The sequence below is a fragment of the Grammomys surdaster genome, unplaced genomic scaffold, assembly GCF_004785775.1.
Source record: "Grammomys surdaster isolate TR1022 unplaced genomic scaffold, NIH_TR_1.0 130, whole genome shotgun sequence".
Taxonomy (NCBI): domain Eukaryota; kingdom Metazoa; phylum Chordata; class Mammalia; order Rodentia; family Muridae; genus Grammomys; species Grammomys surdaster.
In genome coordinates this window covers 2,110,994-2,129,154 of record NW_021604588.1, presented here as the reverse complement: position 1 = coordinate 2,129,154, position 18,161 = coordinate 2,110,994, and the positions used below count along the sequence as shown (strand labels likewise).

Here is an 18,161-nt window from a genome sequence, read left to right as displayed (position 1 = left end):
TTTGTTACAATGATAAAGAGTAAGAAGAGTGACTTCTGTCCTCTGCATCTAGTGACAGGTGGTCAGCTCTCCAGGTATCAGTCTGCCTATCTGTAAATCAACTTTATCAAAAATTACAATTCTTAAGGTTTCTTCCAGTTCTAAATCTTTATACCTCTAAAAACCAAAATCAAATTTTTTCTTAAAAACAACCAATAGCCTTCATAAATGTACTACTTGCTCTTAGGAAAAAGAAAAACAAAGCAGTGGCCCATGTGGAGAGATCCAGAGATGTAAAGCAACGACCCAGATGACAAGCTCCATCACTGTAGTCAAAGACTGTAAGAATGGAAGGCAGCTCCATAGGAAAGGATGCTCGCTGCCAAGTCTCACAACCTGGTTCAACGCCTAGGATGAGAGAGCAGTTGTCCTCTGACCTACACGTCCATCGTGGTGCATATGCTAATAACCTCGAAATAAACAAATCAGCATAAAAATAATAAATGTCAGCTGACTACTGGTCTCTCAAACTTTAAAAAGGCATGGTGGCACATGCCTTTAATCAGAACTCAGGAGGCAAAAGCAAGTGAATCTGTAAGTTTGAGGGCAGAGGGAGACAGAGTTTGGTTTACAGAGGGGAGCTTCACGACAGCTGGGGCTACATAGAGAACCCTGTTTTGGGGGAGGGAAGTGCAGTAACTACAGATGTATGAAAAAAATAAGTTTGAAAGAAACCATTTGAAAGTTGCTACAAAAGACGGCAAAGACCTCCCCAACTTACCAAGCCTCCTGACATGCTCACAGTGGTAGGCTGACAACAGCTAAAACCATTTTTGGTTAGTGATTCTCAGCAGCAGAGGACTGTATATCCAGAGACATCCAGCAGTATCTACACACATTTTGGATGCTACAATTGGAAGCAGAGTGCTACTGACTATTTATTTGGTAGAGAAAAGAAGGCTACACATCCTACATACCAGTTCAGTCTCCAATACAATCTATCCCTTAGCTCAAAATATTATAGAAGTTGAGAGACTCTTAACAGCTATTGTCATTACAGTGACTGCCCTGGGAACTTAAAAGCTGAGACTAAGAAACTAACATTATATGGACTGTCCTATTCATCAGGGCAGAAGGTTAAAAAACAGTAGTGTAATATGAACTGAATTGGAAAGGAGAATAAAATGAGCAAACAGAAGCCAAAACAGGAAACAAAAAATAAATACTGGTTGAGCTTTGAGCAGCCCTCCACTTCCTGTTTCTGGACAGGCCTTGCTGCATTCCTGTCCTTGAGTTCTCTACCTGGCCAGTGAGCTTTCTATGGACTACTTAAGCCGACCTGTTTCTTATACCTAAAGAGTCCTGCCAACACACACCACCCACAGCAACAGCTGAAGTAGACAGAAGCAGCAATTCTCAGAGAATGGAAGAAATGATTGCAAGCAAATAAGCAAAGAATGAGAGAAAATTTACTAATTGAAATAACAATCATGAAGACATCAATGTGAATAAATTTATAATATAAAGTCATAAGAAGAGAAAAGGCAAGTACTGTGGAAAGCAAAGAAATAATCAAGACATCCTAAACTTGAAAGACAACAAACTCCAAAACTGGTATGTGTAAAGGTTCCTCCTTAAGACAAACTCTTCCCACACCTACCACACCAAACCTTTACAATTTAAGACAAAGAATTTTAAAGAATAAAAATGAAAAGCTGGGACAAAAATATAACTCAGTGGTAGTGCACTTGTCTAGTATTCATGAGGCACTGGATTTATTTCCAGGACCAAATAAATTCCACATACTGACAAAAGGAACAAGAAATAAGCAGGAGATGTTGGCTCATGCCTATAATCCCAGGACAGAGGCAGGAGGATTGCTCAAAGTTCACCACCAGCCTGGGCTACTCAGTGAGACCTTGTCTCAAGAAATCAAACCAAGCAAAACTAAACCAAACAAAGACAAAGCAAAAAAAAAAAAAAAAAAAAAACCAAACAAACTACACTAAGTGTGTGACCTAGTGAGACTTGAGAAGGAAAACAATCTACTTGTTCAGAGCTGAAAACACCTTGACAACCACAGCCCATCACTAAGATGACACTTCTTTTTGAACAATTAATAATTTCAAAAAAAAAAAAAAAGCTTTGAAATAATTAGGTCAAAGAACTTATAAAAGAATTAGAACTTTTCTAAATAACAAGGCTAATTATAGAACATAATAAAAAATTTTAATGAAACAGATGATAAAGATAGACTTTTGTAAAGTTTTACTTGAAGACTTTAAAAGGCAAGCATGGTTGCTCACTCTGGAAGCCAAGGTAGGCTGGCTAGAGTTCAAGGCCACCCTGGACTACATAATGAGTTCCAGGCCAGCTAGGGCTACAAAGTAGGGTTGTCTCAAATATAAATGGTAAAATACAGTTAAGCTAAAAATAGGCCAATTGAGGAGCATAGTAAGAAAATAAAGGCAGATTTAAAATACTTTTTAAAACCACCAACAATTACAAAGAACACTCAGGTTTGTTCAAAGCACCTCCACTGACTATAAATTATGTACCATAATATGACAGATATAATCCCAGAAAAATGGCTGAGGTGCCTGTTCAACATATCAAAGCAGACTTGGCCTCCAGGTTTTCCCAGCATCCCTCGGTTCCTACCCGGTACAGGGTTTCTGTCCTGAACTTTCCATCCCAGAAGCTGGGCTACTACTCTTCCCCAAGAGGTTCTTCCCTATACAATACAGATATTTTGATTATCTGTCCTTTTTGTACCTCTGGCTTCCGGGCTGCTGCACCTGGACCCCCTTTCCCCACATTGGCCCAGCTCAGAGTAATGTCCTCTCTGGTCTCTCGTCTCTGACTCTGGCTATAATAAACTCTCTCCTCCACCATACCTAGGAGCAGTGTCCTCTCCTTTTTATTTTTTATTTTTTTCATTCAACTATCTGTACAACGAAGATACATACATACGAAAATGTCAGGGTGAAAAATCATTGGTCTGTATGCTAACTAAAACATTAATTTAAAGGGAAAAAAAAGTGGTTATCTGTTGTGTGCCCACAGATCTGGGCTGGAGAGATGTTCAGTGGTTAAGAGCACCTTTCAGAAGACTCAGTTCAATATCCAGCACCCAAATGGTGGCTCACACCTGTCTGTTACACCAGTGCCCTCTTTTGTCCACTGTGGGCACTACACATATGTATAAGACATACATGCAGCAACATACCCATACACATAAAAGTAATTAAATCTTTTTTAAAAGTTTCAAAACAATTTTTTATTTCGAGACAGGGTCTCTCTATATAGCTCTGGCTGTCTTGGAACTCCCTGTGTAGACCAGGCTGGCCTCTGACTCCCTAGTATTGGGGTTAAAGATGTTGCCACCATGCCCAACTATTTACTACTACATTAGCTCTCCTCCATGGTTCATTTGTTTTCTGCATTTAGGTGTCTTTGTACAGTAAATGCAATGTTTAAATTACTCAAAGAGCTACTATAACAAAAAAACTTCAGGCATCAGCCTTTTTACAAATAGAGAACACATGGAAGATATAAACAATATATTATTAATTTTCATAGATTATTTTCTTAGCAATTACCTGGAATCACAAAATACTAAGTGGCAATCTTGGGTTTTAACTAGTAGTATTTTTTCAGTTTGTTATAATTAACATAAAGAAAGTGTAGATTATGAAAGTATGTGTATACAATATTTATTAAGCTACAGAGTAATACCTTTGACCTTGACCACATCAACTGAAAGATCTCTGAGCCAGTCCTCTCCTAGGACAGCAAACCAGAGAACACAAATGGCCTGAGCCTGCTGACCTCTGTGTTATGCTGATCAAAACCCAACACTAGCAGAGCTCACTGTGGAGAATCCAAAGAATCACCACTCACTCAGCACATTTACAAGAAGCAAAATGAATGAAAGCCCAATGTAGTTATTGTTTTTTTTTTTTTTAAGGAATCCAGACTAAATCTGGGAAACTATATATTAAGTGTGTATTCATTCATGCTTTTATGTGATTGGATGTTTGACTGAAAACCATACTGAAACAGTGTTCTATTCTGTACGGTATTCTCAGAGTAGTACCTGGAGCTCCAACTCCAAGAGGTCCAAAGTGTCTGACCTCTATAGACACCCGCACTAATCTTCACATACCTATGCAAGACACTTACACATAATTTAAAATAATAAAAATGAATCTTTTCCCTGGGCACGGTGGTACCTTCCTCTAACTCCAGCACTCAGAGACAGGGACAAGTGGATGCTCTCAGTGGAAACTAGACCAGCCTAAATTATACCTAAAAATTCTCTTAAGAGTCATTAACATGCAGGGCGGTGGTGGCGCACGCCTTTAATCCCAACACTTGGGAGGCAGAGGCAGGTGGATTTCTGAGTTCGAGGACAGCCTGGTCTACAGAGTGAGTTCCAGGACAGCCAGGGCTACATAGAGAAACCCTGTCTCGAAAAACAAAAACAAAAAACAAAACAAAACAAAACAAAAAAAGATCATTGGAGTACTTCAATTATATATTTGGATGTCATAAGATGATACCCCTTACCCCTCCTCCACACATTTACATTTATGTCCAAGACAAAATGATCTTCTCTATCTGGATACTCTGTTATCAAGGAGAAAATAACTACCTACAGTTTTCTTATTTGTTCTGGTCTTCTTTTTTGATGTGTGTGAAATAACTACCTACAGTTTTCTTATTTGTTCTGGTCTTCTTTTTTGGTGTGTGTGTGTGTGTGTGTGTGTGTGTGTATGCACGCACGTGCATGTGCATGCGTGTATGCTACATGCATGTGTAGGAGGGTGAGTTCACCACCTGGGCCAATGTAGAGACCAGAGATTGACATGAGGATGTCTTTCTCAATTTTCTTCAACCTTATTTTCTGAGACAGGGTCTTTCTGTGAACTGGAAGTTTACTGTTTCAGTCAGTGAGCCCCTAAGATTCAACTATCCTAGTCATCTCCCTGGCCTTCACCTACAAAACTGTATCAAGCACATTTGTTACTTATCAGATATGTTGTCATTTTTAAATCTTTTAAACTGATACTATTACAGAAATATATAAAAGGAAGAATATGTATGTGATTTAAATGAATACTTTAGCCACCCAAGAACACTTACCCAGTTCAGGTTCTAATAAAGAATCAAAGTGTGGTGGTCTGAATGAAAATGGCCCCATACACTCATATATTTGAATCGTTGGTCCTCAGTTGGTGAACTGTTTGGGAAGGATTAGAGGAGGTGTGGTCTTCTTAAAGAAGGTATGTCACTGGAGGCAGATAGAGCCATTTCCAGTGTTCTTTCTGCCTGATGGTTGTGGATGGAGATGTGAGCTCTCAGCTGTCTCTTCTGTTCAGTAGTTCTGAACCATTTACACAGAATGGTCCACTACTAATAGAGGGTCTGAATAGTATTTTACACTCTTCTACATTCATAGCTTTCAATCCTCCTGCCTCAGCTCCTGAGTGCTGGATTATAGGCACAAACTACTGTGCCCAGCCAAATATATATGTAGATACAGAGACAGAGATAAGAGAATTTTTTTCTGGCCTACATAATGAGTTGCCTGCCTGCTAGCGATATAGAGTGAGGACTTATCTAAACACAACAACAAAAGTTTAATTCTAGTAACAATTAGTGATCACTACCAGACATGATAACACCTACAATTTAGAGGTGGAGGTACACTAGAGAGTTTAAGACCAACCTACAAGCCCCATGTAGTGGTGCACATCTGTAATTTCAGCATTTGGGAAATGGAGACAGAGAAATTAGGAATTCAAGGCTCTCTTCAGACCACCCTGGGCTACAGAAGACTCGGTCTTAAATAAACAATACCAGCCTGAGCTACACAGAGACTGTTTCAATGAATCATAAGTGGTTACTATATCAAATCACATTATCTTTCTGGAATATCACTTCACTTTGGGGTATCCACAATTTATTCTGTAAAGACTTAAAACTGCACTACAGACACAGAAGGGAAAAATTTCAATTATTTAAAATAGTGAGTTTAAGGAAAAAATGTTACTATTCACAACTTCATAATTTGTGGTTTATTGTAAATATAATTTTCAAAAAGTAGGTAGGAAGCAATAATGACTTGAAATCTTTTAACTGTTGAAAGGTAAGCTGGATACTGATGGCAGATGAAGCAGCGAGGCATGGAACACATCTAAAAGACTGCTGGAAGCTCAAAGCCAGCCAAGGATACACTGCAATATTCTGTGTCAAAACGAAACACAAAAAAGACAAGTACACAATCAACTCTAGATTACTAGCACAAAACACTGGCTCACCAATAAAACATCAACTACAAAACTAGCAAGTCATACAGCACCTCATTCTTTGGTACCAAAAAATAGTGTGCCATTTCATTCCTTCTAATTACATTTCTAAAAACATTTCTGGCAAAGCAAATTGCTGTAACTACTTATTCATATTAACAATGAAACAACTGCCACTCTTAGCTAAAGAAAAAAAATCATGAACTCTGATAAACTTCCTAAGATACATAAAATATGTAACTTACATTAAAATCTAAATCTCTATGTAGAGCCAGTAATACAATTCAACAAGCAAAGCAGTTGCTGTGCAATCCTGATGACATGAGTACAATTCCAGGAACCCAGGACAGAAGAGAGAGGACTCCCAAAAACCGTTCCCTCATCTCCATGCACACCTGCACTCAAACACATGTGCACACACACACTGCTCCCCCCCAAAAAAAAACCATATATATATATATATATATATATATATATATATATATGTAAACATACACACAGTAATAATAAAAAAATTTAAAATACAACTCTACACATAAACTCAAGGACCTATCACACTTTTAAGATTTATTTTTATTTAGTGTGTGTACGTGTGTGTGTGTGTGTGTGTGTTAGAAGATGCTGGAGGAAGTCAGAAGGCATCAGATATCCTGGAACTGGAGTTACAAGCCGTCATGAGCCACCCAGAATGGGTTTTAGTAACCAAACTCAGGTCCTCTGCAAGAGCAGCAAGCTCTCAACTACTCAGCTACCTCTCCAGTTCCACACCAGACCTTTTAGTTATGGACTTATATGCTAATAATTCAATACACTCAAGACAGTGATTTTTTTTCCAGTTTTTTGAGATGGGGCCTTGCTACACAGGCCTAGTTGCTCAGCTACTCACTACATACCCCAACCTAACCTCAAATTCACAGCAATTCATCTGTCTCAGCTTTCCTAGGCTGAGACTACAGGATGTAGTAGGAATAGTAATTTATGTGCTACTTCCATCATCTAGACTATTTTTCACAATCATGCCAAGTGGGTACTTCCTATGTAGACCAGGCTGGCCTCAAATTCAGAGAGTGTCTAAGCTGCAGGTGTCTATTTTGAAAACAGTATAGAAGGCTAAAGGTAGGGCTTTTGACAGGGTGAGCAAGTGCCTGATCACTGAGCCATCTACCTAGCCCTCTAGTTTGTCTCCTTACATACAAGCAAAGATGTCTTCACATTTCTAACCCCAGCCTCCTCAGGTAGGCTAGGTAATCCTTTGTGGGTTACCACTGTTAGAAACAGTGGTAGGTTTTGAATTGAATGGATATTAAAAAAAAAAAAAAAAGACATGTATTTTATGTATATGAGTACACTGTAGCTGTCTTCAGACACACCAGATCCCATTACAGATGGTTGTGAGCCACGATGTAGTTGCTGGGAATTGAACTCAGAACCTCTAGGAGAGCAGCCAGTGCTCTTAACCACTGAGCCATCTCTCCTAGCCCCATGAGTGCATATATTAACTAAATTCAAAAGTTCCTCCTTATACTGGATGCCTTGGCTCAGTGAGAGAGTACCTGTCTAGCTTATATGAGACCCTCAGTTTAATCTCCTGGATCACCTGCCCGCCCTCTGAATTAAAAAAGATTTACTATATTTCTTCCAGTATGTATTAATTCTTTTTACACTAGTCTTTGGCTATCATATTCACATTAACTTTCAACTTTGTCAATAAAATCGTTCTTATCCCAGTCACCCAGGTTAAAACCTTCATGTTAATTTTAACACATCCTCATTTTTTATAACACTGCTGAAAACAGGTGAGACCAGGTTAACCCTAAACTCAAAGACAGCCTTCTGTCTCTATCTCCCAGGTGCTGATATTAAAATGGTATACTATTATACTTGGCCCAAACTGAACTCCTATGTGCAAGAGTGCTGTTAGCCAGTGTTCTGCCTGAGAACCTGGGTTCAGTTCCCAGCACCCACATAGCAGCTCACAACCATCAAGTTACAGGAAGAGACCTCATGTCCTCCTGCTTGCCTCTATGGATGACATCAGGTATGCATATGGCACACAGATGTACATGAGCAAAACACACATACATGTAAAATTAAATTTTGCTTTTACAAATTAAAAAAGGAAAAGGGAAACAAATTCTGTTTATTCCTAAGTCCAAATGCAGAACTCAGACACAACTCACCCAGTAGCTACAAGTCCTGGGATCATCTCTTTGCATATTATCGTCACTTCCTTTGAACCTCCCTTTCCCATGACTAGTCTACACTTCTCCTTCCCTTTCTCTGAGCTATGTGCTCGAGACAGTTTATCCTTCACTTTGCTCCTGTATGCATTATCAGTGAAACCAGCTTGCTACCTCTGCTAGCAAGTCCTTCCTACAGATGTTACATCTCCATCACACAGCCTCTCAGGCCTTAGGATGGCTTCTGATATTTTTCTCCTTCTCTATTCTGCCCTCCTCTAGAACAATGCTCTTAAAAATCATCAACAACACTACAGAAGAACAAAAGAATCCACTTGGCATCAAGGGGAAAAATTTAATATTCATTCATTCTTCTCCTTCTTTCTTTCTTTCTTGGCTGCTGGGGCTTGAACTCAGGCCTCAGACATGCTGTGCACACTGTCACTAATTTACAGGGCTCTATCTTAATATTCCTCATGACACCTTTTCTTATACTCTATTTCTGACTGTTAATTACATTATTTGTTAATTATTATTAGCCTGTGGATATTAATAAAGACACAAATTAAGAGAGTATGTGCTCAGATTTTGTATTTATTAAGAGTTTAGGCACTTGCCCCCCCCCCCAGTCTGATGAAGAGTTTAGTATCTGGGACCCACATGGTAGAAGGAGAGAAATGATTCCCCAAGTTGTCTCCTGACCTCTGCATACGTGGGTATGTGCACGCACGCGCGCGCGCACACACACACACACACATACACACATATACACAAAATAAATATAATTTTAAATAGTTTAGAAACAGCTCTTCTGAAGAATGTGAGACCAAGTAAGTCCCAGACTACATAGAGCATATTTGTATACACTAATGTGGCTCAAAGAAAAACTCATGTTCATACCCACATGGAAGCCCTAAGCATGCCCACCCATCTACAGCCCCGCCAGCCATCTCAGAATCCTGTATCCTACTCTGATAGGCAGAACAGGGTGGTTTGGCAAAGCCTTTCATTTTTAGTTTGGAGAAAATACTCTGCTGAAAGTAAAGAGATACTGAAAAGGGTTCTACAGTTCACCGTTCTGACACTGTTCACCGCCTGATTAATAAAACACATACCGAATATGCCCCAATCTCCTAAAGATTCAGTACCTATTTCCCAATTCCTCAGGGCACGACTCGTTCCCGTCCTTAACAACCGGTTTATCCTCCCACCTCCTGAACCTGAGCTCATACCTGCCTTCATCCTTCCCTCCCTGGGGATACCATCCACTGTTCCACAGTCGCCCCGTCCTGTCCCAGGGCAGCAAGACAGTCAAGCCTGGGTCCCTAAGACCCCTGTTCCTCCTCGCCGCCGCCGCCGCCCCCGGACTCTGCCAGCCAGGCTGGAGAGCCTAGCTGGGCGGGGGGAGGGGTGTGCCTCGCCTCCCGTGACTGGCCCAGATGGCAGCCGATTCCGCCCCCACTCGCGGGCACCCCTCCAGCCCTCGCCCCCCGAAGGCTGCCCCGTCCGCCTCGCACCTCGCCCCGACCCCACCCCACCCCCCGGGCTCCCTCACGTCCTCCGCCGGCTTCGGACACACTCACCGTGCTGAGTGAAGACATTGAAGCCGGCGTCTGCGGTACGCCCCGCCGGGTCCCGCCTGCGGCCCGAGGGCCTGGCTGCGCTGCTGCCCCGGATCCCGCGCGGCTGCGGCTGCTGGAGCCCCGGAGCCTCCCCGACGCGGCCCACCTGCTGCCCCATCCCGCCGCTCGCGTACTCCCGCGCCCCCGCCGACCCCTGCTCACATTACTCCTCTGCTCCGGCCTCGGAGTTCCTGGCGCCGCTCTGGCCTCTCCGGCCCAAACCCAGGCCCTCCGGGCCGGAGTTGCCCGCAGCTCCGCACGCGGACTCCTCAGAGCCGCTGCCGCGCTGCCGCGCTGCCTCCCAGCGACTCACAGACTCTCCTTCTCCCTCCCCCTCCGGCGGCTCCTCGCCCCAGCCGCCGCCGCCATCTTTAAACCACCGAGTACAGGGCGAGCGTGGGACAGAGCGTCTCCCGCCCCCCTCTCGCCCAGGCACCTCCGCTACTCGGTGGGCGGAGCTCCATGTGGCCCCGCCCTGCGCCGCGCCCCGCTGGGTGGAAGCCGGGGCCCACCAGTCCACCGAAGCCTTTCAGGGCCCTCGAGTGCTTTACCGCGATCTTCACCCACGTTCGGATCCACACACTACCCCACATGGAGGAGTGTGGGCGCCCAGCCTTTCCTGTCCCACCTCCACCTGTCAAAGTCAGAGGAGGCTGAGAACCGACCACGTGTGCAGCTCAGCCCCAAACAGCTGAGGCTCGAGAATCCCTGTGCTTCGCTGCCATTCAATTGAGGAGCGCCCTTCACACACACTTACCACACACACATCAGGCCTAGAGTGAAGTTTGAAATGGTACAAAATTCACGGGGAGATGGTAAAGTGCGGGGTTAACGTAATTTGGTGAATTATTCCTTGATGTGCACTTCGCTGTCTTATTGGCAAAGCAGTTGTAGCTCAATTCCTCATACTACCATGGATTTCTCTTGAACTCTTCCACCAGCTACCTAACCACATGTGTTTCTGTTTACTTTAAAACGCCTGACAGTAAAGCTAATCTTCCCACAGACATGTTTTCCTCGCTGTGCAGGTCAGGCCCTCCTTTGTTGACAAGGAAAAGATAATCACTTTGACCTTGTCTCTGAGTCAGAACTTACTCATCTTTACCTTCTGGTGTCTAAATAGAGAAACGGGCAGAAGAGAAGTTATTTTTATAGGCGTGCACCCTGTGCGCAATTGTCTCCGCCATCCCACCACCCCACTATGTGTTCTTTTATCTTAATGTTTAGCCAGTTGTTTTTTTTTTTCAATTCTCAAAGACTGGATAATGCTTATTTTCCACTAGTCCTTTTTCTTCTTTGTTAGCTTTGTTCTTTAAAAGGATCAGTTACTGGACTTTTACTTGAACTTTTGCTTTCAAATGAGAACTGGAGCCATTGCTTAGTTTGAGGAAAACAATCCTAAGGAAGAGAAAAGATAGCAAAATAGATGTAGTTCCTCTTACATGTCTTTTGTAAGATCACAAGTGTGTGTTGGTGAGACTCCAACTCAGGACCTTGAGTTCCAGGCAAGTGCTCTACCACTTGCTACTATCCAACCTCCAGCTGATTTTGATACAGATATTCACAATTAAAGAGCCTTAGGGGCTGGCGAAAGATGGGTTAACAAAAAAAAAAAAAAAAAAAAACTTGCACTGCAGGCCTAACCACCTGAACTTGGAGCCCCAGGACCCACACAACAAGCTACTGGTCATAATGAAAAGCTAGATGTACTAGCCCAAGCTCTGTGATCCTGGCTGGTCTACGAGAAGCACAGAGGCAGAGATGGGAGAGTCTCCAGAAGCCAGCAGGCCTGGCTTATATGTGCAGTGGCTAAGGGACCCTGTCTTAAACCAGGTGCAAAGGCAAGAACTGACAGTAAAAGTTGTCCTGTGACCGGCATACACACATGCACATGCATGCACCCACATGAACACTCTTTTAAGTTATTCCATTGCTACCAGCCAGATACAACTGAATTTACTTCCCATAGAAAAGAAGCATGACACTTTACCATTGAATAGAATATGAATTTTCATTTATATCAAAGTTTTTCTGTACTTAAAATACCTTTTATTCCTGAGTGTCATGTTGTACCCCTCCCATTATAGATCCAGAGGCAGTCAGATCACAAGTTCAAGGCTAGGCTAAAGACATAGTAAGACCATGTCTGAAAATTAACAAACAAAAATGACCACAGACCTCCATGCTGTGGTATATATTTGTATTCCCAACTGCTAAGAAAGCTGGAGCAGGGAGACCACTTGAGGCAGAGAATCTGAGTGAGGCCATCCTGTGTGACATAGCTAGATGCTGCCTCAAAACACTATTTTCTTTTCATTCACAAAGTGGTTGCAGCTACTGAAAAGATTAATTCACAAAGCATAAAAATGATCATAGAATTTGTTTTTATTGTTTGGTTTTTATTTACCCGTGGAATTTCAATTTGGTGACAACAGTTTGGTTTCTCTGCTAATTCATGAATGATGGACAGTAATTGCTGTGTAGAACAGTGCTGTGGTTAAGGGCAGGGACTCTGAAATTAGAAGGCTTAGACTCAAAACTTAGCTCTGGCAGAACAGGGGTAGTTATATGCCTGCAACCCCAGAAACTCTGAAGGCTGGAACCAGAAATCAAGCTATCCCAGGCTAGATAGCAAAACGTTTTGTAAAAACAAGTGTGAAAGTACAAAGAAAAAGAAGAGGGAATGAGGGAGAGAGGACCAGAGGAAAAGAGTATTTGGTGAACTCTGCAAGTTCAAGGCCAGCCTGGTTTACATAGTGAATTTTGAGATACTCAGAGCTATATAGAAAGATCTTGTCTTTAAAAAACAAAAACAAAGTCTCATGTAAATATATACTATTAGCATACAAAAAAATGAGGCAGAGGAAGAAGATTCAGAAGTTCAAGGCCAACCTTGTCTCACATAACCAAAAAACAATACAAAAGCATCAACAAGGCAGTGTGCGTAGGGACTGTTTACATGTAGATTCTCTAATGACATTAGATCCTCTAATTCTGTTTTCACCTTCCTGGTTATGTTTTAATACAGTTTTCATTCCCGAGAATTTCATATGTGTACACATGTACTTTGATCATGTCCTCCCACTTCTCAGCCCTTCCTCTGCCCTTGTCCCCTGAGTATGACAACCAACCTATCAATAGGCACATCCCCAAAGAGAAACTACTCTCCCTCCCCGGCATCCACCAACTACTAATAACCTCTCAGCTAGAAGTGGAGCCTCGTTCTGACTTGCTTGATTTTGTGTGTGTGTGTGATTTATTTATTTACTTTACATCCCAATCTCTCCCCTCCTCTCCTCCCAGTCCCACACTTATAAATCCCTCTTTCCATTACCCTATCCCCTTCTCCTCAGAAAAGGGGGAAACTCTCACTTGGGTACTACCCCACCCTGGGATATCTTCTCCCACTGAGGCCCAACCAGGCAGTCCACTTAGGGGAAGAGGAACCAATAGCAGGCAACGGAATCAGAGACAGCCTCCACTCCAATTGTTAGGGGCCCCACATGAAGACCAAGTGCACATCTGCTACAAATGTGTAGGAAGCCTAGGTCCAGCCCCTGTGCGCTCTTTGGTTGGTGGTTCAGTCTCTGTGAGTCCCCATGGGCCCAGGTTACTTGACTCTGTAGGTCTTCTTGTGGTGTTCTTGATGCTTTCTGTTCACTCAATTCCATCCCCAACTCTTCCGAAAGACTTCCTGGGCTCTGCCTGATGTTTGGCTGTGGGTCTCTGCATCTGTTTCCATCAGCTTCTGGGTGACACCTCTCAGGAGACAGTTACACCAGGCTCCTGTCTGTAGGCATAGCAGAATATCATTAATAGTGTCAGGGGTTGGCTCTCTCCTGTGGGATGGGTCTCAGGATGGGACTGGCTTGATTTTATGCAGGACTTTTGAAGATAAGTAACGCTTCTAGGAGTTCCTCCATGCAGTGGCCATGTCACATCCAGATCTGACCCAAGTTAAGAGCAGTCCGAAGCTGTGAGTATAAATATAAATAGTTAGAAGGTGATTTGACAACATTTAGCAAAAACAATGGCAAGTTCCCACTAGGCCCTGTGAACTTCTCATCCATGAGCTTTTGGCAAGATTACCAGTGCTGGGCATGAATTCCCTCCTGTGGAACGAGCCTCAGATTTAGTTTTTAAAAGATCACATGGATAACCCCTAACAGTTATGCCACTATTGCACCAGTGGGCACATCCTGCCTGGCAAGTCAGTGTTGTACCTTTGACGGTTGATGTCTTACCCAGTGCTGGACCATTAATGTCTTACCCTATGGACTACATAGCACTTTTTAGTACTATGAAAGCTAGGCTGAAGGGAGGAAGTTTCCCAACCAATTAATTACAGATTGAATTCTGTATGGCTTCAACCACAGTGCAGTGTCTTCAGCAATAGGATTATACTGACTAGTTAAGGTAGGTAGTTAGGAGCAATAGCAGGGCTTGGTGAGATGGCCCATGAGATAAAGGCAATTGCCACCAAGCTTAATAATCTAAATTTGATCCCTGAGACTCACATGGGAAGAGAGACAATGCCCTCAAAGTGTCCTCTGACCTCTACATGTGCCCATGACAAGTTCACACATGCACACAGTAAATAAATATTTTTTTAAAAAAACTTCCTGCTCAAGAAAGCTAATTAAGATAAGAAAGAACAGTAGCACTTGCCTGTTGTCTGGGGACTTTCAAGGGGGCTTCAAGACCAATAATTTGTAAGGAAGTGTGTCAATACCTGGTACTGAGATTTTCACTTCCTAGGCCATGTCTTATGGGAAAAGTGTTGTCCACCCATGCAGAGTACCGTGTTTAAACTCTTAATTCTTTTTTCCTTTTATTTACTTCTTGGGACATGTTTTCACTATGTAGCTCGACTCTTCTGGGATTTGCTATATACGTAAGGCTGGACCCAAACAGAGTTTGCCCTCTGCCTCCTATGTACTGAGATTAAAGGCATGAAACCTACACCCAGCTAATTGGCTTACAAAGCAATGGGTTTCCATAAGAGTTTTTCATACATCTTTAGTTTTTTTTAACCCACCCCCTCTTCCTCTTCTGTCCCAATTCCCTTGCACCATCGTCCTTTTAATTTCCAGGAGTCCCCTCCCACTTTGAGAATTCAGAATGTAAAGCAGAGAATAGACTGGGGAGGGACTGGTTGGAGATATATATATATATATATTCTCACCCTGTTCATTATGCTAATCAGGGAATACATCTGAGTTCCACATTTCCTAGTTCCATCCCCACCTGAACTGAAGGTGGCTGGGAGCTTTAGGCAGTTGCCAGGTAAAGAATGACTAGAGTTGGAGGTGTGCATACCCCATTGTCCAGTGTTAGAGTGTTCACCTATTAAGACTTGGGTATAGTCACAGGAGAGGTGCAGGGGGCAGGAGGAAGAGAAGAAAGAGAAGAAGAAAGAAGAGGAAGGGGAAGCAGACATGGGACACGGAGGCCCAGAACAGCCTTAGCTGAGAGACTTGCTGCCCAATGCCCTCACCACCTGCAGCATAAAGCCTTACCACCTTTGCAAAAGCAGGGAACTGCTAAGCAACACCTCCCTGACCCCTTGCTTCAGGGGTCTACATTTCAAGCTCCTGTTATATTTACAGTTTTCATAGGAGTTGCCACATACCTCTTGTCTCTACATCTAGACGGACAGATGGACGGTGTTGTCAATCACAGCTCCATACCAAGAGGAACCCAGTAATGAGTGTCTGTGGCCCAGCAACACAGATTCAGGTTGCCACAGATGACATGTCTAATGTGGAAGTGGTTTCCTGAGGTTTTCATAGTTGCCAAACACAGCAAACAATAGGCGTTTGTTTAGTATATTGAAAGAACGTAATGTAGGCAGGTTATTGCAAACTGGGAAAATCTCTGCTATAGACTTGAGATGCTACCTGATGATATTCCTAGCTGGAAGGGGAGCAGAACATCATACACCATATGGGGGCGAGGAGGGGTTAGGACACATGACTAGTAGTCAGCTAAGTTAGTACATTCCAAAAGGTTTTGCCTGATAGTCACAAAGATGTAGGTTGAAGGACTGGAGAGACAGCTCAGCAGTTAAGAGCATTGACTGCTCTTCCAGAGGTCTTGAATTCAATTCCTAGCACCCACAGAGTGGTTACAAGCTTCTGTAACTCCAGACCCAGGGTACCAGACACCCTCTTCTTACATCTTTGGGCACCAAGCACCCAAGCAATGTGCAGTATGCCGCATACAAAATACCCATACATATTAAAAATGTTTGTAAAGTCATCTTTTGTTTAAAAAAAAAAAGATGTACAGTCAGACACACAGGTGGGCAATGAATGGCTATTGAGTAAAGTTAGTACAAGATAACTTGGCTCAGGATCTATGACATTCCAACTTTCTTATAATCATTTAGATTATAATCATCTATAATCATTTATAATCAGCCAATCAGCCTTGCAAAATCTTTAACATAGATATAGATATTTTCTGGGAATTTCAATTCACATTGTTATATGGGACACTGTTACTTTAGGCTCAGATGATTTCTCTGTTTAATTTTGCTACTACTTAGCCTCTCCTGACTTGCCCTGCCTACACCCAGCTCCTTGCCTTTAGCACCAACCAGTTCACTAAACAGAAACTATTGATGGCCCAGTCAGAGGGCTCAGTGTGTAAAAGCACTTGCTGTCAAACCTTAAGACCTGAATTTGATATCTAGGACTCATGTGGTAGAATAAGAGAACCAACTCTCAAAAGTTATCCTCTGACTGTCACACATGGCTTGACTGCTTATATACATACACATTCTTACACACACATACATACACACACACACACACACACAAATAAGTAAATAAAAAAATTTTAAAATAAGCTTCATTTCTAATTGTTTACCCTATACTCTTCCTCCACTTTGTTATATAAAAAGGCTAAAATTCTATATACTGTTTCTAAGTTATTTTTTCAAGATGCCTTGGGTTATAGTCACCTAATGGCATTTGGGTCCTATTCCTCCAACCTCTACCTTGCCTACAGTAGACACACATACTTAAGCAAGTCAACCTAACCCTGGTGTGTCTCCTCTGTACTGACTTTATAATACTTGTATTCTCCCCCAGTGTGTTCCTACATGCCCCTCCCCCTTACAGAACTCAGGAGACTACTCAGATCCTTTCTCTACCATAAGAGAACCTCAGACTTCAACAGGGACCTGAGAGTCTCCTGGGAAATATAACTGCAAGGATTCTTTGTCTATAAAATTAACTTGCTTTCATCTACTTCTTCCAAATATGATTACTTAATTTTTTCATATCTGTATACTATGTGTTTTGGTCAAATCTATCCCCTAATATGTTTAATTTTTGGTATACAGCTCAGTGTCATAGAGTTGGTGAGAGTGTTAGACATCATTTAGGTTAGACTGGAAACTCTTCTATTCCAGTGAGGGAATCCATTTATTTTGAAGGGCAATGGTCATCTAATATTAGCCCTAAAGATAAAATAAAGCATACTCACTTGAGATCTAGTGATGGAACTCTGTTGGTAGAGTGCTTGCCTGGTGTAGACAAAGCCCTGGATTCGATCCCTCGTATCATGTAAACCAAGTATAGTTGTATACACCTGTGACTCCAGTACCAAGGAAGCAGAAGAAGGAGAATAAGGAGTTTAAATAATGAGTTCAAAACCAGCATGGGCTACATGAGAGGAGAGGAGAGCCCACTTGCAGCTTTTACCTGTTTGTTCCTAATCCTGGTCCTACCCTCCAGTTGCACAGAGCAAATCTTGGTCTTTCTCCTACACGACAGTCTTTGAAACACTGGGAAGCCATCCTGAATTTCCAAATATCTTTTTCATTGCAAACATGCATATGTGAGTTTGTTTAGATGTTTTTTATATGTTCTCCGTGTGTTTCTTTTTTTAAAAAAAAAAAACCACTTATTCTTTTTGCTTTTGTTTCTGTGTAAGTGTGTATCTGTGTGGGTTTGTGGACCTGAGAATAGGTTCCTGAAGAAGCCAGAAGAGAGCTTCAGATCCCCAGAAGATGGAATTATAGGCAGTGTGAGCCGCCTGATGTGGGTGCTGGGGGT

General features: G+C 42.4%; 1 protein-coding gene across 4 annotated transcripts in view; it reads right to left on the bottom strand.

The window, feature by feature from the left end:
* Abl2 (ABL proto-oncogene 2, non-receptor tyrosine kinase) overlaps positions 1-10,213 on the bottom strand; it is an 82,440-nt gene extending 72,227 nt beyond the window's left edge. For all 4 annotated transcript variants that reach the window (XM_028758250.1, XM_028758267.1, XM_028758259.1 and 1 more), the window contains exon 1: positions 10,057-10,213. In XM_028758250.1, the coding sequence (XP_028614083.1) occupies positions 10,057-10,213 (157 nt within the window). The remainder of the gene's footprint in view (positions 1-10,056) is intronic.
* Between the last annotated feature and the right edge of the window lie 7,948 nt (positions 10,214-18,161).